Source organism: Dermochelys coriacea, chromosome 21 (genome assembly GCF_009764565.3).
Source record: "Dermochelys coriacea isolate rDerCor1 chromosome 21, rDerCor1.pri.v4, whole genome shotgun sequence".
Taxonomy (NCBI): Eukaryota; Metazoa; Chordata; order Testudines; family Dermochelyidae; genus Dermochelys; species Dermochelys coriacea.
In genome coordinates this window covers 9,463,296-9,488,721 of record NC_050088.1, presented here as the reverse complement: position 1 = coordinate 9,488,721, position 25,426 = coordinate 9,463,296, and the positions used below count along the sequence as shown (strand labels likewise).

At 46.5% G+C, this 25,426-nt stretch overlaps 1 protein-coding gene and 1 long non-coding RNA gene across 2 annotated transcripts; both read left to right on the top strand.

The window, feature by feature from the left end:
• Window positions 1-834: 834 nt before the first annotated feature.
• Window positions 835-25,330, top strand: LOC119846533 (adenylate cyclase type 10-like). Its single transcript, XM_043500726.1, is given in 21 exon segments — window positions 835-1,230; window positions 2,327-2,431; window positions 4,339-4,377; window positions 4,609-4,752; window positions 5,050-5,235; window positions 5,238-5,254; window positions 5,923-6,051; window positions 6,556-6,597; window positions 6,729-6,920; window positions 7,609-7,730; window positions 8,604-8,927; window positions 16,497-16,719; window positions 16,958-17,017; window positions 17,708-17,880; window positions 18,101-18,251; window positions 18,944-19,154; window positions 19,244-19,340; window positions 19,734-19,852; window positions 21,879-21,966; window positions 22,378-22,541; window positions 23,498-25,330. Coding segments are annotated over 20 exon segments (2,709 nt in total). The 5' UTR covers window positions 835-983; the 3' UTR covers window positions 22,418-22,541; window positions 23,498-25,330.
• LOC122457120 lies at window positions 10,944-13,220 on the top strand. Its single transcript, XR_006276465.1, has 3 exons — window positions 10,944-11,064; window positions 12,130-12,411; window positions 12,907-13,220. It is a non-coding gene; the product is annotated as an uncharacterized LOC122457120 (long non-coding RNA).
• Window positions 25,331-25,426: the final 96 nt, after the last annotated feature.

Here is a 25,426-nt window from a genome sequence, read left to right as displayed (position 1 = left end):
CCAGGGGCCTGTGAGCAAGCTGTGAGTGACGGCACCTTCAGGCAGCCAGTTTCCCTATAGCATAGCCTGCAGCCATGGAGGACAATTGGACTGTGCCTGTAAGGTCTTGTTTGATTAATTTTGCGGGGGGGGAGGGGACTTGAGGAGGACGTCTCTGTTGGGAGCTTCCAGCTGGATGGGGCAGACCATGAGGGAGCAGGAAACAGAGGACATTCCCTTATTTTTTCCTCTCTTGCCCCATATTCTAGCACAATGAGGACTTTCAGCTGCTGACGGTGGTACTTTGTAGAGGCTCTTGATTGGGTGATGGACTAATCCGTACAAGCCATAACGGTTAAACGGCTACTTGCAGCTAACAGGTCATGGGCTGGGGAAGCTCTGATTGGCTGAGGTGGGGTGTGTGGCCCTGCAGTGGGGAGTTCTGATTGGCCCTGAGAGGGGGCCTGGCTTCCCAGTGGGGAATTCTGATTGGCTGAGGAAGGGTGACTCACCTCAGAACTTTTGAGTGTTTGAAGCTGCTTCTGGCACCAAGATGGCAGCTTATGGGAAGGAAGCATTGGTGGGCAACACCCAGGATGGATCCCTTCAGAGAGGAGCTGGGGATATGGGGACATTGGCAGGGTCCTCTCACAGGGGGAAGATGGAGGAATCAGCTAGGACCCCTCAGTGGGGGGTTGGGGACATGGGCCCGCAGGGGAGCCCTCTCAGTGGGGGAAGATGGGTATGTCAAGTGGGCCTTTTCAGATGGTGGTGAAGGTCACGGCAGCATCTGATAATTCTCTTTGGACAACGGGCATTGCGTAGTCCCCCTCAGAGTGGAGCAGGAGATGTGGAGGGCGAGAACTGGTCTCTGCAGGAGGGGAGGGAAATGGCTGTGCCAAACAGATTCCCTCTGTGGGGCAAAGGGGACGGGAAGCTTCAGCTGGTTCCCTCAGGGTGGGAAGGTGACATATGAATCCCTGCAGAGGGTAAAGGAGGAGTCAATGGCTCGGACCCCACAGCAGGTAGAGGTGGCATCACTTTCCTGTGGGCCTCCACGGAGGATGGGGGTGCTGAAGGAGTCCTCTCAGGAGATAGGAAAGAAGGAGATGGAGGTGAGCTTCCCTCCCAGGCAGGTGCAGGTGGTTGCCCTTCTCCCAGACCTGCTGGTGTATAACAATCACTCCCTCCAGTGGATGCTGCCTTCCATGGAGACCTTCAATGGAGTCTTGCTCTGCGTGGAGATTACAGGTGAGGAGCAGGGCTGCCTGTGGCAAATCTCTGTCTGTGCTCCCTTTGTGGATGGGGCAACAATTTGAGCATATCAGTTGGTCAGTAGCTGCCTTTAAGGGTTTTCAGCACTGGCACCCTCTGCAAGGAGTGCTTTACAGGCTTTAAGGCTGGTCCTCAGTAAACTCCTGGACCTTCCCTTTTGTGTCTTATTTATCTAGGTTCTTTTATCAGTGCTATATGAGTGTCAATGAAAAGAACCCCTTTTGTTTACTATCCTTTCTGCCAGTTGTGTGAGTGGGCTCCCAGCCTTGAAGGCTCATCCCTTTTTGCCTTCCTTTGACGAAGTGGGGATTTGACCTTGTGAAATTCTGGCAGAAAGTGGTGTCTCTTCTCCAATTGAACCAGTCTGACTACCTGTCCCCAGCCCTAATCCCTGCTGCATCCCAAGGCAGCTTTGCTCCACTGATCAGATGGGAAGGTTCCAGTTTGTCCAACATCATGATTAGAAATGAGTCTGATAACTTCAGCCTAGGACAGTGGTTCTCCAAGTTTTGTACTGGTGGTCCCTTTCACATAGCAGGCCTCTGAGACCACCCCCCTTATAAATTAAAAACACTTTTTTAAATATATTTAACACCATTATAAATACTGTAGGCCAAGCAGGATTTGGGTGGAGGTTGACAGGTCGAGATGTCAACAACCACGAGATGTCAACAACCATGTAATAACCTCGCAACCACCTGAGGGGTACTGACCCCCCAGTTTGAGAACTCCTGGTCTAGGACTTAGTGGGTGTTAATCCTTCCACTGGGTGCGCTCACAATGTTCAACACAAATAATAGAGCTCTTCAAAGAATCCTAAGACTTGGAATAGCAGGTGCATGCATGTCTCTAGAAAGCACTGTCAGTCTCTTATTTCATAAGTACCAAACTCACCACAAACCCTACATTTTTCTTATAATTTGTAATGGAAAGTGTATTTGCCTGCAATAGCTGAGACCTGCCACTTCAACTTATAGCCCCTTCCCTAGTTAGTCGTCTGCTATCCTTTGGTACAATATTGAAAGCTCCCTCGGGATGACGGTTTGACCTTCTGTCTTTGCATGTCTCACAGGATTAACTGCTCTCCTTGAAAAGCTATGCACAATGAATGACCTGAACTGTGGCATGGAACAGCTAACCCAGATGCTCAATGATTACACAGAAGGGATAATGGAGCGTAAGTACTATCTCACCCGAAAGGTGGAGAGGTGAAGTATCTGTTCAGGGCTGTACAAAACTGAGAATTGGAGATTAGCTTGATTCTGCCAAAATGCTGTTCTTTCTGAGACATCTGGTCCTTTATTTTCTTGGTGGTCTTCCAGGAGTATCACCTAACTCTTCACTGCCCCCCTCCAGATATCATAAAGCAATTGTCATCCTGATCAAATGTAACTAGATGGACACCTCTTACTACTTGTCACTTTCGTGGCGCAGAAGAAAGTTTCTCCCGTAAAAGGGTTGGAGGAGGCTTTCAGAGGGGCAGTTAAGACGTCCACCTCTCAAAGTCAATAGGAGTTGGGGTACCACTCTCCCCTTAATACCTTTGAAGGGGCATTAGTTTTATTTTGTGTCACCACCTGGCTGTTTCTCTGTCCTAGGGAGGTTTCAGATCTTTTCTCTTGAGGGGGAATCTGTGTATTGTAAATAAACATAGCACAAACAGAAAAGGCTAACTTACCAATTCTGGAGTACCAAGCCACACTGGGTCAAGGTGGGCTGTTACACAGGGCTTTATGTAGACTCCTTCTCCCTTCTTTTTTGCAGTTGAGCTGCATAGTTGGTGTCATCCAATGTCTAACAAATGTCAACTTGTTGTCAAGTCTTACAAATTCCAGGGTGCCCCAAATTTCTAACCGTAAAGAAGCATAACAACTTTGACCTACTTTTAACATGGGTTCAAAACAAGTCTTCAACCAATCATTATTAAATTTTATACCGTCACGTCTTCCTGTTTGTTGTTTTCCCCCTCTTTTTATGATATTTTTATGTAATAAGCACGTATGCGATTAAAAACAGCCTTACACAGCTATAACAAAAGGTCATGCTCTTAAACATATTTTTGCTTAACAAGCAGTTTAGTGCTTATTTGCTAATAATTCTTTATCATCTCTTTTATCATTACTTTTTGCTAAGTTTTATGTGGGAGTTCTCTAGCATACCCTTCATATACCCGCAGTATTAACCTCCTTATGTTGGTGTTACTAGTGTCTTAGGGGAAACCAGCTCTGAAATAAGATGATTGTACCATTGCTGTACAGAGGATGGAGGTGGTGTTTAACTCCATAAGCCAGGAAACTTTGGTGGGCCAGCAGATGTTCACTCTTGGTCAAGCATCATTGCTCTGCTATTGCTGAAGAGGAATATATTCAAGAAGATGCAACCCCTACCCCCAAGGAGTTTGTAAATAATGTGCCCTGCTGGCTGCCATTCCTATGTTTCTGAAAATGTGTTTTAAAAATAGTGTTTTATTATTCTAGCTAAATCTCTGCTTTTTCTTCTTAGTGGTTGTGTTATTGGAGAATGAGTTAAATTTGGGCTCTTGTTCGCTGGCATGTTAGTGGCTCCAGTGGTGATGTGCTCAAATTGGCACTCACTCATCCATAAAGGAATTAGTTCATTGATTGAAAGTGGAAAATCCTGGGGTCCTGATCACGTGTGATGGTTAGCTCTCCTGGCAAGCATATGAATTTGTGGGCTATTAGTCCTAAGATGCTGGCCAAATTCCAGTTAGAATAATTGGATTCTGTCTTCCTCTTAGATGCACACCCTGCCCCAGTCTCCATGTTCATACAACACTGAGCGCAACGAGGTTCCCAAGCCTGGGCAGGGTCTCTGAGCACTACCAAAATGCAAATATTAAATAATTTCCCCCCACTGAATCCCATGAGAGTGCTGTTTCCCCTTTCCATTCTCCACGGTTATGCAGTCTTTCTACACGTTATAAAATAGTTATGCCCTATCTCAGCATGCCAAAGTGGTTCTTGAGTAGATCTATAGTTTGTAAAGCTCTTTGGGATGAAAGCAGCTATATAATGAAGACTGCATTATATTCTGTCTCATTTATTTATTTTCTGTGTTCCTCAGATGTGCTTTGTTTCGGAGGAGATATCTTGAACTTCACAGGTACTTCTTACATTGCACTATGCCTTTGAAATGCATCAGTGGCTATTATAGTATTTTTGGCCTGATTTGCCACCCACTGGAGTTTAAAAAAAAAAAAAAAAAGGCAACGCTCCCATTGACTTCAGTGGTACAGGATTAGGCCCTTCATGGGTCTCACCAGCTGAAAATCACACACATGAAAAGAGCCATCTGTTTCATGCCCCCTTCCATTCTACTCTCTCTCTCCTGCAGGGGATGCATTGCTGGTGCTCTGGAAGGTCGAACGAAGCCAGCTCAGTGACATCATTACACTTGCAGCAAAATGCAGCCTGGAGATGCAGGAGCAGTTTGGGTTTAGCTACACGAAAGTGGGCCCAGAGCTCCGACTGAAGATCGGTACAGATGCCTAATGGAAGAAATATGTGACAGCAACCTCCACTCCGAAGAAACATATTGGCAGCTAACCTGGTCTTCTCTGAGTGCTTGCTCATGTCCGTTCCATATTAGGTGTGTGTGCTTGACACATGCACTGGTGCTGGAAGTTTTTCTTTTAGCAGCATCCGTAGGGGACTGACTCTGGCACCATCAGGAGTGGAAGTGAGCACACACACCTAATATGGAATGGACATGAGCAGCACATCGTGAAGAACACCACTTACGGAAAAGGTAACTGTCTTTTTCTTTTCCTTTCAGAGCTGTCTGCAGGCCATGTGTCTCAGCTCATTGTCGGTGATGAGATGTGTCAGTACTGGCTGGTGACTGGCCAGCAAGTGGATGATGTGAGGCTGGCACAAAGCCTGGCACAAGCTCGTGAGGTGATTCTATCACCGAACTGCTGGGAGCTCTGTGACCGAGATGTGTTAGAAGCAGAAATGCTTAAAGCCAAAAAGCCATGAAGGTAGGAGCCCCATAGTGCTTTTGCAATTACTATGCAGTGAAGTTTGTAATATGGAGTCCACTGATGTCAAAAGAGGAGAGCCTTATTGAGTTCAGTGAGCTTTGGATCAGTCCATTAACCAACATATATCAGGCTGGCTTGCGTTCATATGGTTCCCTTTTCTTTGTTAGCTAGTGGGACTTTTTCTTGAGCTCAGTCAGCAAGAGCCTGTGCTTTTACAGCCAAAGATTGTGAGTTCTATTCCCCTATGCTATGCTGAGCATGTGCTAAATTGCTGCAGGGTACCTTCCCTCTGAGGGAAATTTTCCCTCTGAGGGAAAAGGCTAGCGGTTATTCCCAATTTCTGATGTTCACCAGGTGGGGTCAGTGGACGGTGTCATTCTAGGGCTTTTTGGCCTGATTTTCAGAAGAGCTGAAGTCAATGGGAGGGGCAGGCGCTCAGCCCCTTTGGAAATTCAGAACCTTTAACTTCTGGCACAAGCGGGTTGAATATAGCCAGGAAGGTGTCAATAGTGGGAATGATGAAGTTAGTTTGGGTTGCAATTTAGGCATGATGACTATAGTGAAGGATGAGATCGAGGTTATTCCAGCATCTGTTGATGTATTTTTTTACTGAGCAGACTTTGGGGAAATGACACTTTGTCTATAATTTTTTTCTGTGTACTCAGCTGCAATACTTAAAGATCTTCCATCCACCTGATTTTGATGAACACTTTGAAAAGTGCATAGACCATCTACAGCATTATCCAAACGATGAAGGTGAGATCCTCACATTCAGCGTCCAAGCCAACAAGAATGCAGGATCCCTGGAATAGGGAGAGGCCTTCGCCCCCCATCCCTCCCCCCGCCTTTGCCTCTTGATAATTTAAACCAGCATTTCTCAAACTGGGGTCTGCGAAGGGTATTCCAGGGGGTCCATGGGCCATGCTGATCAACTCCTCCTCCTCCCTCCCTCAACTCCTCCTCTTCCTCCCAGCGCCTCCTGCATGCCGGGAGAACAGCTGTTCTCTGGTGTGCAGGAGGCACTGGGAGGGAGCGGGAGGAGCAGGGATGGGGTGGGGAAGAGGAGGGTAGGAGTGGAGCGGGGCAGGAAGAGGGGGTGGGGATTTGGGGGAAGGGGTGGAGTGGGGGTGGGGCCTGGGGCTGAGCAGAGGGCTTGGGGGTCCATGAAAAAAAATGTAAATCAAAATGGGGGTCCTCAGGTTGCTAAAGTTTGAGAACCGCTGACTTAAACCATATAAATTCCTTTCCTAGTCCTGCTGAGAAATGCTGTGGCACTGGCTTCCAGTCAATGACTCGAGCTGGCCTTGTGGAGGTTTGTCTTGGGAAATGTTCTGAAGAAGGTAAGATGCTGATGTTTCTGTTCTGATCCGTGCTGTTCCTCCCCAGTGAATCCCAACCCAAAGCAATGAAGAGAGTAAATCCCAGGCGCTTGGAGGAACTGAGTCTTTCCCCCATGTTCCTTATCTCCCAGATTGATGACAATCAGCCACTGGAGTTTGTATCCGAACTTCGACTGGTAACCGTGGTCTCTGTCAAGCTGCAATTTCACGAGAGCACAAAAATGACAGAGCTGTGCAAATTGGTCCAGGATGCCACTGTGAGCATCTCTGGTATCATGGAGGGCTGGAGAGGCAAAATTATCAAAATCTCCACGTTTGGCAAAGTGAGTAAAGCAGGGTTTAGCTGCTCTGTGAAATGCAACCCAGCCAGCATAGGGATCACTGTGAGAATTAGGGAGAGGCATGCCCACTAGGATGGCATGGGTGGGGACCATTCAGCTGCCAGCCAGGCACAGAAAATCTCAAACAGTGGCATCTGTTCAATAGTAAGAACCAACTGATGTTTGTGAGCAAGTAGGAAACCTGGTGCTTTTGGCCTGAGCAGCACTTTTACCATTGTGGTTGGTTGGTTGTATTACAGCAGCACATAGAAATGCCAGCTAAGATATGGGGCCCATTTGTGCTGGGCGCTGGCCATACACATAGTAAGAAAGAGTCCCTGCCCCTAAGAACTTATTGTCCTGACTGACAACGGATGGGAGAAAGGAAATATCATCATCCCGTTTTTTACAGGGAGTCTGCCATGCAGCTGTGAATCAAACCCAGATCTGTTAAGGCCCAGCCTTAATCAGAGGGCCATCCTTTTCCTCAGCCCTCTTTGTTCCCAAACTCTTTGTAACCTTATGCAAAATGCATCATGCCTCTAGCTTTTCAGAATTCAAGCGGTTAAGGAAGTCTTGGATGTTTGAAGGCACAACTGGGTTGAGCCCCTCTGGCATATCCTTAATGGAATACTTGGGTTACTTATTAATCTACTTTTAACCACTTCTCCTTTTCTGTCCTTCAACACAGGGCTGCACGTTTCTGTGCATCTTTGGGCTGTCTGGTGATAAGAGGGAGGAGGAGAGCACCCATGCCTTAGATAGTGCAATTAGCATCTCTAATCTCTGCTCTAAGAATCTCATAAAAATTGAGTAAATGCAATGACCCTGCCTGGGTCATCAGCAGGCTCCCAACCTGGGATCTTCAGCACTACAGTACTGACTTTTACCAACTGAGCTAAGGGCATAACGCTGTTAGCTGGCGGCAGTAGTTGGCTGTTATCTTCTAGTGGACCAGTGACTGTTGTGTTTTTCTTTTGTTCTTTGGTTCAATGCACTTTTGGAACTGAGCTGCCAAGACTTGCAGGGGTCTGGGAGAAACATTCATTCATTTTAATCTCCTGTCGTGGATCACACTGACCGCTGCTTGAGAAAATGCGACTCCATCATGGCTTAATTCTAGTGCTGGTCAAGAGTGGGAGCTGTACAGCGACACAGGTTGTCACGGGTATTGACAACCAGAAATAACCAGAAAAATATTTGAAAGTAAATGTGTTAGGAACACAGGAACTTCCAGGCTGGATCAGACCAGGGATCCATCTAGTCCTGTATTCTGTCTCTGACCATGGCTGCTTCAGAGGAAGATGCAAGAGCCCTGCAATTATGGGGTAACCTGGCTTTCTGGAAAAAATCACCTCGCATAGCGCTTGTTCCTGCCTTGAAAACTGGTCAGATTTTCTGACTTGGAGCTTCCCCCACGCAAGATAAAAAGGTTCATCTCCTTAACAGTTAAATGCTGGGTTAGAAATATGGGCCAGATTCTCACCTGGTTTAACCTGACCTCAACATCGACTTCAACAGAGCTACGCTGTTTTACACTAACCAAGGAAGTATCTTTGAGGAGTTTTAACATTCAGGGAGGAATCAGTGGAGAGTTGAATTGATGTCAATTAAAAATACCCAGCTTAGAGAAATCAAGCAAACCCCTGTCTGGTCTGTCCTGGCTCTTTCTCTCTCCTCTTGAAGCCTGGCTAAATGCGCTGATCTCATCCCTTTTCTTTTTCAGGCAGCGGAAGAAGTGACACTGGTTTTCATCATTGATGAAGCCCAGTACATCGATGCTACTTCCTGGGATTTTTTGGCAAAACTCCCCTTGAGTGTCCCCATCTTTATAGTCCTGTTATTGTCTCCCTTTTCCTCCAAAGAGCTGCTCCCTTGTGCTGCTGTTGAGGGAATCATGAAGAGCCCCAAGACCGCTTGCATTCTTCTCTGGGAACTGGAGCCTTCCAAACTCTTGGAGATGGCCCATCAGGCCCTTGGGGTGGTGAGCATTCCCAGAGAGATGGAAACGTAAGTGCCCTTATCACCCAACTAATCTGCATTAGCAAGTGGAGGGGAACAAATCTACCAGGGAAGGACATCAAGCCTTAAGAGCCTGGTCAAACTGGGAATAGAAGTCCTTACTCCCTGCCCCTGCTCTAAACTTTAGCCAGCACTGTTTAAAGTATGCCCTAGTATTGTTACTGAGTTGGGTCTTGACTCAGGAAAGCACTTAAGCACATTTTCGTCGCATGTGCTTAAATCCCATCAACTGCAGTGGGACTTAAGCACCCGCTTAAGTGCTTTCCTGAATCTGAATTTAATTTGAAAACCCTTTTCAGCTCACCAGCTAAATCAGACAAACAATTTAGGGCAATCCTTCATTTCCTGAGAATTTCCTATTCTATTTGTTCCTCCCACTTCTGGGCCAGTTGCTCATTCCAGGGTCTTGGCCTTTATTGCTTAGCTTTCCCTCCTGATAATCGATGCATCATAAATGGAAAAAAAAAAAAGATAAACAAAATCAGCTATTTAAAAATATATTAAATGTGCGCTAAATTCCATATTACCACTGAGAAGCTGCTTGCATTAAGTGTTGGGCTTTCTCCTTTCTTTAGATTCCTCATACAAAGAAGCTTTGGAGTCCCATTTTACTGTGAAGCTTTACTGATGGACCTCCATGCTAATGGGGTTCTTGAGTTTTGCCACATCCCAGAGGACGAGAAGGAAGAGGATGAGTGGGATAATCTGTCTAGTATGATACACATTCCTAACTCATCTATATCCCATGGCTCTGTTCCCAGCCAGAGGACTCAGAATTCCAGTTTACATCCCTATTTCATATTAGCTGGGTCTTGGGAGACATGGAGCAGGTCTGGATAATTTAGGGGATGTCAGATGGAACAGAGAGCCTTTCCCCTCGGTCTCTAGTTCAAAGCCAGCCCTGAAGCTAACAGAATAGAGAGCTTTTCACTTCCATGTCCCTGGTTCAAATCCAGCTCAGTGTGAGTAGAAGTTATCACCTTCATGCTCACGTCCCTTCATATGCTACTGGAAGGCACCTAGATACTATGGTAAGGACAGTATAGGAACCTCCATAGAATAGAATAATACCTAGCTCTTCTATAGCACTTTTCATCAGTACTCAAAGCATTTTACAAAGTTCGGTATCATTATCCCCACTTTACAGATGGGAAACTGAGGCACAGAACAGGCCCAAGATCATCCAGCAAGCTAGTGGCAGAGCTGGAAACAGAATCCAGGTTTCACTGTCCTCATCCAATGAGCTATTCACAAGGATACACATAGAATAGAATAGATTATGGGGTTCTCCTCTACCTGTAGCCTGCCACTCTGAATCTATCCTACCCAGGACCAGAAATCCAATCTTGGCTGAAAGGAAACTTCTTTAACTCACGGCGCCACCAATTTTTTAAAAACATGAATGCTCATAACATTTCACTTGGGGATGATCTAACATCAGATCAGGTTGACTCGGTCTTCAGTTGAACTTTCTTTTGGCTCTGGACTTTAGTGCAGGAGCCGCTCTCAGTGAAGAGGAGGTGATACATGACGCCTCGCTGCCATTAGAGACCTGGATGCACTTCCATTGCTTAGAGAGGGGGAAAACTGCTCCTTTAGCGTGGCATGTTGCGGATGTGATTCATCTGAGGCGATATGGCTTGTAGGGAGATACAAAATAGCATTTCAGCAAAGGCTGTCGAGAAAACTAGACTGCTTGGAAACTAGACTGACACCAGACCTATCAGTCCCTGTATCAAAGTACTTGCAGTTTGCATTTTCTGGCAGATGGAATAAACACCGAGGAAAGAAAGATGAGTTTTACAAAGACCTTTCTAATACCTATAGTGCAGAAGACTAAATAAACCAGCACAAATTCTTTAGCTCACTAGCTCATGGTTTAATTTGTGAGTGTGTGTGTGTGTGTGTGTGTGTGTGTGTGTGTGTGTGTGTGTGTATATTTTAAAATGAGCTCAAACTGTAAAATATTTCCAAATGATTCCTTCTCTCCACACAACCAGCGCCGTCAAATCGATACCCTACAGAGCGCCTCTTGTCTCCTCCAAGGAAAACAAAGAGCTTTTCGTTTGTACCATCAGGACCGGTGTGGACCTGGACACCATTCTACTCCCGGCGAGGCTGCAAGGTGAGCAGCTGATCGGCTGGTGCTCAGCGTGTCTCTTCAGAGGCAGCGGTCAAAGACAAATGAAAAAGACCTAGGGAGCTGAATGCTGCAGTGCAGGTCTGAGATCCGGAGCTCATCACAGAGGAGGGCTAAAGACTCTGGGAACTCTGTTAGACCGAGATAGTGTGGAGCTTTCAATAAAAGGGGTATCTACTGCGTTCACCCGTGGTGCTTTTTGGGTGCACAGTTCAAATCAAGCTCCATTCTTTCTGCTTATTTATCTGCCTAGGTACTCATGCAGTCCTCATTGCCCCAGTATCTGTGCCTTATGATCTGTAGCGTTTTTAGCTCTACAGCTCCCCTGTGAGCTAGGGAAGCATTATTCTTGGGTTACATATGGGGAACTGAGGCACAGAGAAACGTAAGTAACTTGCCTTATGCTTCATGTCACACTGTAGCTCTGTGACAGGGAACTGAGTTTGGGTCTTCTGAGTCACCAGCAGATGCCTTATCCACTGGGTTCATGTCCAAATGGACTTGAATGATTGGTCACAATGTACCTTGAACCCACCTCAGGTCAGTGCAAAATTGTATTCTGGGATTTCCTTTTGGTTGCCTGAGGCAACAGTGTTCACAAATGGTGTTCCCCTAAGGCACAGAGGGGGCTCCCTCATTGTATTAATTTGTACAGAAAGAAGAGGTCAGGGATCCAGACAGGATTCTGCTGCTTTCCTGGAATGGACTTAGGCTAAAGACCAGAGGGTCCATAATATATGGAATCACAGTCCTTATACAGGAGGCACCTATTGTACAAAACAAACAGGAGTGAGCAGGCTTCCACACAGCTTGCGTTTCAGTTTCATCTGGCTTTGTTTACCAGAGACCATGCTCTGGGCCTCATTCACTTATGCCAATCACTGAAGTCAATGGAGTTACACTGATATAAAATGAGCATGAATGGGAAGGGAAAATCATTGTCTGGAACTCTATACAACATCCCAGAGATTGCTAGCAAATGAATAATATCCTGTGAGTTAATATATTCACGGGAGGAAGTTATTAACTGATTGACTTTTTTGTCTACAGAGATTGCTGTGGCCCATTTGGACAGCTTGAGCCCCTCTGAGCAGATGGCAGTCAAATGTGCAGCTGTCATTGGCCATACGTTTACTCCAAAGCTGCTGCTGTACATCCTCCCGGAGTGAACAAACAAGAAGATGGAGGAGACACTCATGAGCCTGATCAGTTCCCACGTGTTTGAATATTTTGGAAAAGAAACCAGCGCTACACAGGCAGTTGGTTCCTGCCATTTACAGACACATCTGGACCCCCTGACAATGCAAACCCTGGGGCCAGAGGACTCTGAAGGTGAGCAGGGTTTTTAGTTTCCAGAACCCCCAGTGTTCCCTGGGAACTCTTTTGTTCCTCTCTCTTTTCGCCATATCTCGGAAATGATGGGCTAATGTCACTTTTTGTCCCTGTGCGCCTGAGCCAAATCCCGTTCAAGTCAATGCGAGTATTTCCTTCCATTAACTTCATTGGAATTTGGATCAGGCCCCATGTACATAGTCACTGGCCAGTGAAGGCAGTTGCAATGCCACATAATATTTTGTGTTCATAAGTGCCGGGAAAAGTACTCCTTGGGAGGCTTAGGAGAATTTTGCATGAGGATCTACAGCCATTATAATTGCATTGGCTCTGCTTTATTATTATTTCTTTATACTGTTCCCTAGATGTGTAAAGCACTTCTATAAACAAATAAAAAATGACAGGTCCTGCCCAGAAGAACGGCCAGTCTAAGTGGTTTCCAGTCAGATAAATCTGATGCAATCATGCGATAAAGGAATTGTTGCTGCTTTCCAGATGTCGGTGCCATTGCTCCTAGCTTCAGCCTGCAAGAGGAGTTGGGGATGTTGCAGCAGGATCAAGCAATGCGGTTCTGCACTCCCCTGCTGCGAGAAGGGGCTTATGAGCTGTAGCTGGGGGATCGGAAGAAGGTCCTGCACCTCAAATGTGCCACCTTCCTGGAGCACAAGGCTCACAAATGCAGAAGTTGCGGTGCAGGTGATTTCATTTCCTTCCACTGCTATGCCCTGGACACCCAGATGAGCAATGTAGACTCTTTGCTGGGACAGGGCAGTAAGACCAAGGGCATGGCTCAGGTGCTTTCTGAAGAAACCAGGAAGAGGCTTCAGACAAGCTTAGCACAAGGTAAATGGAAGTTCAGAAATAGCATAGGGGGACTGACGATGCATTGCAGGGTGTTTGCATTTCTGGAGGCTGTAGTTCACACTAGTGCATGGGATATCCTGTAAGAGGATGAAGATGGTACCTGCAGTCTCTGGAGCATAACATTGCAGTGTGTTGAATGGTAGCCCCAGTGTCTTGAAATCTCCTGTTCTCTCCTAGGGGTTCTCAGACTTTTGTACCGGTGACCCCTTTCACACAGCAAGCCTCTGAGTGTGACCCCCCCCTTATAAATACATAAAAAAGTGTTTTAATGTAACACCATTATAAATGCAGGAGGCAAAGCGGGGTTTGGGGTGGAGGCTGACAGCTAGCGACCCCCCATGTAATAACCTCGTGACCCCCTAAGGGGTCCTGATCCCCAGTTTGAGAATCCCTGTACTACACCCTGCAAGGTGCTGGTTGTCCATTGGATATTTCCAGTTTTGGAAACTCTGAAAATGTGTTTCCTACTTCTGTCAAACAAATGACAAACTGGAAGACTAGTGATACATTAGCCAGCTTGAAATCTGCATTGCAACCCAGATAGCCATACAGAACTAGGTCACCTGACTGGCTGACTGTCAGGCTTATCTGATGCCATGTCTGGTTTCTAATGTATCAAATATCCAGATGCTTCTTGTATGCAGGTCAGAGCATTCTTGGATGCAGTTCCAGTGCTGAGCATCACATAAGGGGATAGAGGAACCACACATAGCTTCCTAACTTACCAAAAACACAGATCTAAAATAAAGTCCCAGCTTATGTGTTTGTAGTAGGCAAATGTGGTCACTAGTGCAACCCCAGTCTCTGTTTGCAGGAAGATAACAATACCTGTATGGAGCATTTCAGATTCAGAAGTTATTTTGTCTTGTCTAACAAATTTATTTGAGCATAAGCTTTCGTGAGCTACAGCTCACTTCATTGGATGCATTCCTTGTAGCTCACGAAAGCTTATGCTCAAATAAATTTTAGTCTCTAAGGTGCCACAAGTCCTCCTTTTCTTTTTTGCGAATACAGACTAACACGGCTGCTACTCTGAAATTTGTCTTGTCTGTTTCAGATGCACCAGAGAGGACCGATGCCTCTCTGAGGCAGGAACTTGCCATAGAAATGCCCATGGCCTCATGTGAAGGTAAAACTTCTTTGGCTGCCCAGCTGGGAACGCAGTTAGAATGAGGGAGGCTTTGAAAGGGGTAGATAGAGATAAATGAGCCTATCCGTTGTTATGGCTGTGTCAATACTTACCTGGCTCCAATTACCACAGTATCTGAGTGCCTCATGATTTTCAGCTGTAGTTATCCTCACAGCAGATGGGCGACTAAAGCACAGAGAGTCTAAGTGACTTGCACAAGGTGTGACACTCTCCCGGGGCACCCAGAATCTTAAGCCACTGTGTTACCCATCTGCCTCAGCAAGAGAGAGATTTGCTGGAGCACAAACTGTGTGTCAGCTCCCTGCCACACCAGTCTGTCCACCTCACCAGCAAACTCCTTGAGACGCTGCTAGTCTAAACCTTGCCTTGCAGGTGAACCTCTGTTGTCAGGTTCCCCAGAGACATCTGTCCGTAATGTCCAGTCCCTCTCGCTGGACACTCACGGCAATTTTACAGATTTAATTAGCTGATACATAATTTAAACAAAGGCATCATGTCATACCCACCTCTGGGATGGAACCCCTCAGCTATTTAACAGTGCACAGGAACACAGCACAATAATTTAGCTGAGAAAGTGAAGGATACCCTCTCCTAAACCACAGAGTAAATTTTGGAAGCTAGAACATGATTCATTTAATCCTTTTTTTTTTTTTAACTTCCTTTTCAGATAATTTACAATGCAGGGCAAAATCAGCCATGAATAAACAGGTGTTGCCAGATGATCATCTCCGGTATGGTGCGGGGGGGATCTTTGATCACCTGTGTTCTTAAAGAGCAAGTTAATTCCTTGGGAACAGGTTGCTCAAGAGACTGGGACTGGAAATGGGATAACAGAATTTTTCAGCTCCAAGCCATTAGTTCAGATCTGGCTCAGCTAGGGTCTAATCTCAAACCCATCAAAATTAATGGGCAGACTCCTATTGACCTCAGTGAATTTAGGATCAGGCCCTGGGTCAATGATAAAAAGTTATTGCTGCTTTTTGCAAGGATATTGCAAAATTATTAAACAGGGTTCAGAGAAGAGTGACAGGAATGATTAAGGGCCTGGCAAAACTCATATGAAGTGAGATTGTACAGACTGGGATCAAGAGGGGACATAATAAAAGCATTTACAGTAATCGATGGTCTAGAGAAGGCAGATTGGGAGTTTGTTCTTCCTTCTCATTGCACAAGAACAAGGGGACATTCAACGAAATAAAAAAACCCTGCTTTTTTACCCAGTGCATAACTGGAACTCATTGCTATAGGAAGTCACTGAGGCCAAGAGTTTAGCAAGATTCAGAAAGGGCGTGGACATTTATATGAGTAACAATAATGTCTGGAGTTATAATAGTTAATGATAACAAATTTAGGAAGGGGATAAAACCCCATGCTTTAGTCAATCTCTGTCTATGAGAGACCTGGATGAGAACAGGTGTGGGGGAGCAGATTATCCCACATCTGCCTGCTGCGGGGTTCTAACACATTCTGGAGACATATAACTTGCTGGCTGCTATTGCAAACCTGATACTGGTCCTGGTTTGATCCAGCCTGGAAATGCCTATGTTGCAATTCTTGATTGCTGTTCGGGAGCCTGTGTACACTGGATTTTTGATAGTGGTATAAATGCTTCATACTGGATTTTCTATCTAGTTAGGTTTGGCCCCCACCACTATAGTATCTGGGCACCTTATTAACCTCACAGCAGCCTGTGAGGTATGGCATTACTATTATCCCCATTTTACAGATGGGGAAACAGAGGCATGTGCCCAAGGTCACACAGGCAGTCAGTGGCAGAGTGGGGAATTGAACCTGGTTCTCCTGATTCCGAGTCCCATGTCTTAACTGCAAGCCCATCCTTCCTTGATTGGTGGGTGATGCCAGATAACTTGGGGATTTTTATGTCAATTAAAGGAAATGAAATATTTTTTTTCAGTTACATTTTGGTGTTTCATATTTTCTGCAGTAGGGGTGCCCCTGCGCCCATGGGGATACTGAGGACTGGGCCCTGACGGGATCATCCCCAGGGTATCCTTTAGTTATATTCAATTTGGTCTACAGCCGGCTCGCCCTCTCTTCTCTCTCACCATAGAGGTGAACAGGAGTTCCTGGACAGGGTGGACAAGCTGATTAAGTACCATAAACGTGGCAAAGAGGAAGCCACAAACCTGGCACCCTGTGAATGTGGAGAGAGAGTGGAATTGGTGGTCTCTGACCTAGCCCGCCATTGTCTGATGGTGAAAGACAGAATGAGGGCTTTTCATTATCTTCTGGAGTCTGCGGCTGCTTCCTTATATTTATCCAACAATTATATGGTGAGTGGGCCTCCATATGTTCCTGCATCTCTAGCTGACCTAACCCTAAAGCTGGCCCTGGATAAGTTTCCTCTGGCTAATAAGTAGGGGGTGGAGGGGTCAGAGTTGTGTGTTCTGAGCAGGCGATGGCCCAGCCTCTCACTGTATCTCTGCATGTTTGCCTGAGGCATGCTTGTATTTGAAGAAAGCAAGTGGCCTACAGGAATTGTCAGCATTGGCAGTGTTCCCTTGTCTGAAGAGACCTAAACTGAAGATCAACCAGTTTGAGGAAGCCACTTTCTGCAGCCTCACGGGAGAGGTAAGAAACCAGGTAGATGCTGGAGGATGTCTAAAGATGACCTGGTTCACGGGGTTTCTGACTCTTGCTCTCTGCCTTACCCATGAGCCCCAAATCCTGTGCAAATCCCTCAGGGTTCTACCACCCATCCATCTCACCATTGCCACCTTAAAAAAGATTGGAGCAAAATCAGAAGCCCACCTGCTTTTGCTGTCTAACTGCCGGGACTGCTGCAGTTTGCTAATAAAGTGTGCAATCTGAGAGCTCTGTTGGATCCTGGCTGCCCTGGAGGAGCGAGTAGCAGCAGCAACCCAAGGAATACACAGTATATCCCCCCCCGTACCTGCTACTGGCTGGGTTTGCAAACTCCCCTTTCTGCTGCAGACCCCACCATCTCCTTCTGGAGGCTGACCTTGCCACAGTGGCATCTCCAAATCTTCCTACCTCCTGATCTGATTCCTGCAAAATATTTATGAGGCACTCAGATATTAGCAGGGACCACAATAGAACCTAGACAGACAGATACACAGTACCCCATTATTCCCGTGTTGTGCACCTACAACTCAATTTTTCTACAGGACCCCACCTCAACCATGTTTTATCCTAAAATGAGGAAAATGTCATTCAGCCTCCCTGACCTCATCAGACTCCAGGTGCAATTACACAATGATGTTGTTGCAGCGATTGCCTTACTAGTCACTCCCCATGCAGGTCTGCTTCAACATGGGCCAAATCGCACTGGCCAAGAAACTGATCAAGAGGGCCCTCTGCTTACTGCACAAGGGGTTTCCCCGTACCTGGCTCGGAGCCTTCTTCCAATCGTTACTCGAAGAATCCAAATACTCTGCGTATCATACTCAGCAGCGTCAGGCTCAACACACAGAGTAAGAGGTGGAATCTCAGTCAGATGATTGTAGGTCTTAGTCCTCCTGGCCAGCAGCTATTTGCAAATGTCACCATGGAAACTGAACACAATAGACCTGATTGGCACCCTGTGTTCAAGAGAGTTTCTAATGGGCCCCTTTGCTTGATTTCTCATTATTTAATTAGCAGTTACCGTATATGTTTGACTTGCTGTGACCACTAACAACATCTCTCCAGTAGGAAGGCATTAGCTGTCCTGCAGCAGCAGATTCACTGCCTCTCCTTGCTCAGGCAGTTCTACAGCCTGGACTCTACCACCATCAGGAAGTACTCCCAGCTGGCAGCCCTGATGGAAATAAATTTGGCAGATGAGTCTGAGAACAAGATGCAGGTGTGTGTGCCCTTTCCTAATAGTCCTGGTATAGATGGCAAAGGTCTAGCTACCTCACCTCTCCAGGCGAATATCCTCCATGCATCAGCATGGCACCAGAAGTAATAATCCCTGAGAAGAGGGAAGTACCCAGAAGACTTTTAAAATGAAGACATTTTATGCTCTGGGGTAATGTCTCTGGGCACAGGCAGTATTTCTGAGTGGGGTTGGTCGAGAACAGAAAGGCTTTGCGTCTTCATATGGCAAACTATACATGAGCTAGCAATTAAAAAAGAAAAAGAAAGCTTTTTGCAAGAGACGTTACCATAAGCCCAGCCTTGAGAGCAGGGGGCAAAGTCATAAGTCAAATATTTCTCTACGTTTTTAATTAGAAAAGTCTCTGTGGCAATCAGATAACCATTGAGTATCAGTCAGCGTGATGTTTAAAACACTGTCCCATGTTAACCTGCTCCAGACCTCCACTGAGCTGGTGCTGCTTCCAACTCAGTGCTGTTGTCTCTAGATAGGGAAATTTTCCTCCACCTAAACATACCATCTACAATGAGACACCATGTTCTATTTGGGCAAGATCCCCAGGCTTGCTCCCAAACTAGGGTCTTCTCCTGCTTGGCCTTCAACAACTTTTTTCTTTCTTTATACGGTTGGTGAATTTCAGCAGGGTGCATTTTTGTATCTTCTTTTCAATGCCTTAGATCATTTCGATGTATATGGATTTTTCACAGTTCTCCCAAAGTATGGGCTATAAAGACGAGTGGCTAAAATACGAGATGATGGCTATCCAGAGAAGTTCCCAGTGCAACTTCACCTTCACCAGGGAGAGGTTACTAATGACAATGCAGTTAGCCCAGGCAATGGCCTATAGCAAGCTCTGCTTGCGTCATCTGACCCGATCCATCCAGCTGGGCGAGTCCATTCTAACCATTTTCTGGGAGGGAGAGTTTACATAAACCCACGCACCATATATACAGACATATGTATTCTTTCTTCAACAGGCTTTCAAGCTCATACAATGTGTGTGCGGCTCCGGAAAACCAGCCTCCACTGCCTGGTTCTTTCGGTTCTCTTCAAATCTGCGTTCCTGAAGAACAAGTATTATCATCATTTCATTTGGCTGTATTAACTTGCTAGAGTTGGGATATTTATGTTGTGTTGGTCAAGATGATTTATAAAGAGAGATGGAAGAATGAATGTAGACGGGCAAATGGGGTGGTGTAAGAAAGACAGGATAGAGAAGGAAGAAGGGTCCTAGAGATGGTGCGATTGATGGATGTAGATGGAGGGGGAGGCGTGGATTGATTTCAACCTGGCAAGGATCAACGGTATGATACAGCAAGCTGGAAAGGCTTGCTGTCGAACCAGCACTGATGCCAACTGCTGCTAGCATTTTAGGGTCAGAGCTCCCTTAGGACTTTCCTGTTGCACAACAGGGTCTCAAGGGATAGTTTATAACGACTCTTAGAGCTCGTAGGTCTTATTTTGTAGGTACGCCCAATGCATCAGAGTCTTAGAGTGGCTGTGGGAACTTGCTACTCAAGAGGAGCACATCATTGTCTTGGCATGTTTCTATTCAGCCTGTTTAGACCTGCTGCTTTGTGATGCTGGTAAGTGCTGCCTGGAGTTTAAGAAGAAGGGTGGCCAGACACTGCTATCCTCTGCCAGGATTCATGCTGTTTTCATGATGGGAAGAGGATCTTAATGCAGCATTTACACTGGCTGGGAGGGTTGTGTTACCAGCAGTATCCACTGTGGCCATTAGTAGTATCTGTGTTGCTATAGAACCTAGGAGCTCTACTCACAGACCAGGACCACATTGAGCAAGGCGTTGTATGAACACAGAGCAAAGACAGTTTCTGTCCCAAAGAGCTTATGGCCTAAATGTAAAAGGGAGACGACGTCATCATGAAGCAGAGCATCGGGAATGTTGAGGTGGTCTGTTCTTGCACGCCTAGGCTCAGATGTTTCAAGGGGACTCTGAGATGGCCAGAAAAGAGCACAACTTGGAAAGGCATCTGCTAGTGTCTCATGCAGCCATGCCTTTCTCAGGCCCTCTCAGTTTCTCTTGGGGTGGGACCTTAGTGTGTGAAGAGGGGAGTCATTGCTCTTCCTACCATGAGTTTTTTATATTGAGTTTTAATGTAAGGAATGAAAATCCCTGTTGGCCTATACAGGCCATTTTCTTTTGGACAGTTTTGAAAGCTGATTTTGGGCTGCTGATCAGGTACTAGATGGGACCAATTTGTGTGCCACACAGATTGCTGACGAACTTAAAGGAAGTGCACAGAGCAGTGCTGACTTTGTCCAACGGATGAGCTTGTCTGGTTTCCACCTCTACACTACAAGCTGGGGTTGGTGGTTTTGAAGCTACTCTAGGTCTGGCTTTTGCCAGGGAACCAACAGGATTCCTTATTAATGGGCAAAACATCATAAGGGAAAACATGTTTTTATAGGACCTACTTGATCAAAAAACAAACTTCATCTCCTAAAGCCATGGCCTTAGCATTGAGTAGACCACTATAGGATGCAGGGGTTTATTCTCAGGGAGCACCATCTGATAAGGATGCCTTCTCTAGGAGGAAAGGTAACTGATGTCTTCTTGTTAACTCATTAGTGATGCTTTCTGATGGCACCAGGGACATGGTGCTTCACTAAAAATGCCAGATTCAGTCAGCATCCAGCCATGATTTAAACTGACAATCCAAGGTCCTTGTCACCAAACACACCCAGGTGAACGGCTGTTGTGAGGTCTCTTCTGTTCCGACACTGTCCTGTTAAGTGCCGTTGAGTGGAATGGCTTCTCTGATGCCCATTTCTTTTGCAGGGTTTAATTACAGGCCCATTGAGGGGTGCCTGCAGTTCATAAACTAATACAAATCCAGCTGCATCCTTAAGTCTCAGAGCAACATCATGCTCAGTCTATATTCCTCTTTGGCAATCTGGTAATACAGGGGTCTCATCAGATACGTCTCTGCTTTGGGGCATTAGCTTGCGCTCCTTTGTGTGCTGTGGGGAAAGAACCATGATCCTGTAGGTATGGAATTGGGTGCAGAGAATTCACCCTCTGCTGCAGAATCTATATTTTAAAAAAATAAATAAAGCCAACATTTTCCAACATGGGAACCTAAATTCCAGCATTTGGCTAGAAGGGGCCTGATTTTCATAGAGTTGAGCATCTGCAGCTCCCATTGACTTTAATGGAAGCAACAGGTGCTCAGCCGCTCTGAAAATGAAATGGCTCTTTCATGTAACTGCCTAGGGTACCTATGGAAGTAGGGCGACATTCACCACTGTGCAGAGGCCAGCACAAAACCTTGTCACCATTTAAATCCCTCTTAAACCCTCAAAATAGGGGAGGCTCTTTTCTCATTTGTCTCATTGTTATGAGCAGCTCTGCAAAGCCACCCGTGGCTCCTTCCAAGCTGCTGTAAGAATAAAAGAGGGGTTGTTGAGTGCAATATTAAAGCAGCCTTGGCCGGCAGTGAATGGAAGAGGTTGACGGCTTCCTTCCTGTTTGTTTGGAGGTTTGGCAAACTCCAGCAGTGGGATCTGTTCGATGACAGTTTCACAAAGGCCCAATGGCTGGTTAGCAGAACGAAGGCATGCCTTTTTTGGCACTCATGCCTTTTTTAGATTCCTGGAATGCCAGGTCCTGTTGCTCTGGAGAGTCATGGAAGACACGCCTGAGACGGTCCGGGAGGCTCGCAGTACAATGCTCGGGGTGAGTTTTCTTTTATGTCAATTTCAGTGCTTATGTAAGGGAAGGACTGGTAACAGCCAGGCCTGGTCTGAGCAGATATTGTGCATGCGTAGCTCTTCCCATTCGGATCTGTTACACGCCATTCTCTTCCCGTCCTGGTGTCCATTATACTTGGACCCCAATGCACAGCCCTCTGTGCTAGTCCCGCCCACGTGCCCATATAATTCTGCCAATGAACCTCATTAGCCTTTTGGAAAAATTCCCCATGGCTGCTCACATGGAATCAGTTCCACCAGGATCAGCTACGTAGGGAGCCCTCTTGTAGACAGGCTGCTGCCAGCATTTTAAGCACCATTCCCCTACTCAGAGTAGAGCTAATCTCCTCTCTTTAGTACTTTGAGGAATTTCTTTCTCTCTGCTTGATGAGTCCAGTCTATCACACAAGGGTTTACAGCCTGAAAGCCTCTGTTAACCTCCTGGGAGATGAAGATAAGAGCCAGGTCCCTTTGTCGAAGGGTCTCAAACTTTCGGCCACTTCCCAGACCGGACTGGAGGAAACTTCTTTCAGTGTGAGCCCTGACGGTGTCCACAACGAGGTAAGCCGTGACTCTTCCCTTTAAACTCCAGGGGCGCTGAGCTCTGGGGTACCAGTAGAAACAAGGTGGGCAATGGTAATTGCAGTGCAATGGGCATCGAGTGACAACTTGTCGTAACTTTCATTCTTGAAGTAACAATAACACGACGAACAACACCCCTGGGCGCAGTTGGGTCCCAAACTACTGTGTTTACTAGGGCACACAAATGTGCAAAGCCCAGCTACGTACACGCTCCTGCTCTGACTGATTTCTGGTGGCTTCTAAAACATAAACCACAATGAGCACCGCTAGAGGGCTCACAAACTACTTAAAGGGAGCCTACCATACACTGGATAACTCGCGGAGGGTATTGTCAGGGTCTGCAGTAGAACTGATGCGGGTACATGGAGATCCCACTGGGGAAGAGTCTTTGTTGCAGGTTCACTATTTTGCCTTCCACATAACTTTCCCCTTATGGTACAGCCCCTGCTAATCTGCAGGTTTAGATACTTAAGAAATTCAGAGATTAGGCATTAAGGGGAGAGGGTCTGGGTTTCATCTGCTGCTTTAATTCCCCCTGCCCTTTATAGACACACCCCGTGGCACCCGTGCATCCAAAAAGATTGATAAGAATTCCCGTTACAGCTCTTTTACTGCTGCTCCAACTTGGTCAACAGGGGCCACTGTGAAACATGAGTTTCAGCTTCCCTTCTCATGACCATCTGACCTGATGTACTTAGTCCCTGTGGCCTGTGCTTCAGAGATCTGGCTCTCCCCCTGTACAGGGCACAGATGTCATGACAGAACTATTGATAGGAGGACAAGCAATGTGCAGTTTTCCTTTTGCTCTTCAGTAACTCAGGCCAACACCTTGCACTGGACATTTTCTCCTTCTCCCTTCTTGCCCTCTTGGGCATTGGCTCAGCCCCCGCTATTGTTATTAACCATGCTGAGAAGATTTCCTGTTTTATGCACAGTATCAGGGCACCGGCAGAGTTGAAGAGCTGAAGGACAGTAAAGATCAGGATGTAGAGGGCACACGAGAACTCAAGAAATCGAGGCTGAAATCCAAACCCATGCCGAAGGAATTGACCTTTGTTCATCTCCAGCTGGGGCAAGCTCCCATGTCCCCCCACGCTCTGCCTGCTGGTGAGCCTATGGAATACATCGGCATTGCACCCTGCCCATTGCCCTCGAAGTCCAGAAAACCCCAGGGTGCTGGTGACAAAGCCTGAGGGGGCAGGAGAGACTGTCAGAGCCGGGACATTGCTCGGGAGGGTGGAGGGTTTGCTGGGATCTGGAGCACGTACATTGAAAACCTGCCTCGTCATGGCTCAGAGGCCAGCAGAGAATTGGAGGAAGGACGCTATGGAAAAAGGGGGGGAAACTGACACAAAGGGATTCTTTTCTTTTAGTCTGTGTAGCTTAGTGGTGTTTATGGGACCCTGGAGTGATTGGGTATAACTCTGTATTCAAGGGGTATGATTACACTACAGTCAAACACCCGGGACTGGCTCGTGTTAACTGACTCGGGCTTGCAGGGCTCTGGCTGTGAGGCTATCAAATTGCAGTGCAGCTATTTGGGCTAGAGCCCGGGCTCTGAGGGGTCTCAGAACCAGCTGCGGGTGTTTCACTGTAGTGTAGACATACCCTAGGATAACCTCGGAGCGGGACAAGGTTCTGTGATAGTCCTACTGAGACCCCTCTTCCAGCAGATATATCTCCTGATAGGGATATTGAAAACTTGCACCTGAACTCTTGGGCAGTGTATAACAACAGTCCTGCTATGGAATCTGTTCCATTGTTCTTCCAGGAACTCATTCCTCCTGCTAATGCATTGGGAATTCCTGCAAATAATCTTCCCCAACATAATCTTCCTCCTGCAGGGACCAGCCACAATCGTATTAATAGCATAGATTTTAATGGAAGCTGCAACAGTTTGAAATGTGTATCATTTATAATACATTTATTTAAGCATATTTATAATGTGCCATAGAAGTGAATACAGAGCGACTCCCAACACCCACCCACCCACTGTTAACTCTGCATTACGATACAGTTTTACTTTGCACAATCATATGGTCTTCGGTGAGGCACCAGTTTAGCAAAGCACTTGAAGTCTCATGGAAGTCAGGAGATGTCCTCGCAGGCTTATCGTCAAGCATGTGCTTCAGTGCTTTGCTGAACTGGGGCTCAACGGAGGGAGGTGATTGAAAGGTAGCCACTGTGGAGTTAACTGAACTGTTAGAGAAGTTGTAAGACTGAAAAGGAAATGTAGCATGTTCCTTATATTTCACAGCACTTCCCTGTTGGGCGCTGTGGCTTATCAGAGGGAGCCAGTTTCCTGATGAGGGGTTTATAGCCGCCTATCACTAAAAATAGAGCCACTAGAGAAAGTAAATGCACCTCACCCTTTCACTGCATTTATTTCCCAGTGGCTGAATCCTGCTACTGGTCCATGCTAGCAGTATAGCTGTTTTTTCCAGGGAAGTTCTTTGCATCTCTGTCCCAGTCCTTTGGATCCATCCCCTCCTTCTTTGCTCCTTTTCACCTGCTTTGCACTCGTACCCTCCCATGGCCCCATGTTACTGTGCAATATCTGTGGTTGTGGGACTCCCTGCAGCACCTGTCATCCTTGCTCCCTGTTTGAGAGGTCCCTGCTGGGCAATGCAGGTCACCAACTCTCCCCACCAAGGAGCGAGTGTGTTACCACTGCAGAATTCCCTGCGCCTGCTTGGCCATGGGGACAAGAAACAAGAAAGTAGACACAGGCCTATCCTATCAATAGGCCACAAGGTAAATAAGCCTTAGACCACAATTTGTATTTAAGATGATGCACTGTGGTAATGCCCGGAGGATCTAGTGACAGCCAGTGTGCGATGTATCTTCCTTTCAATTCCAGATGC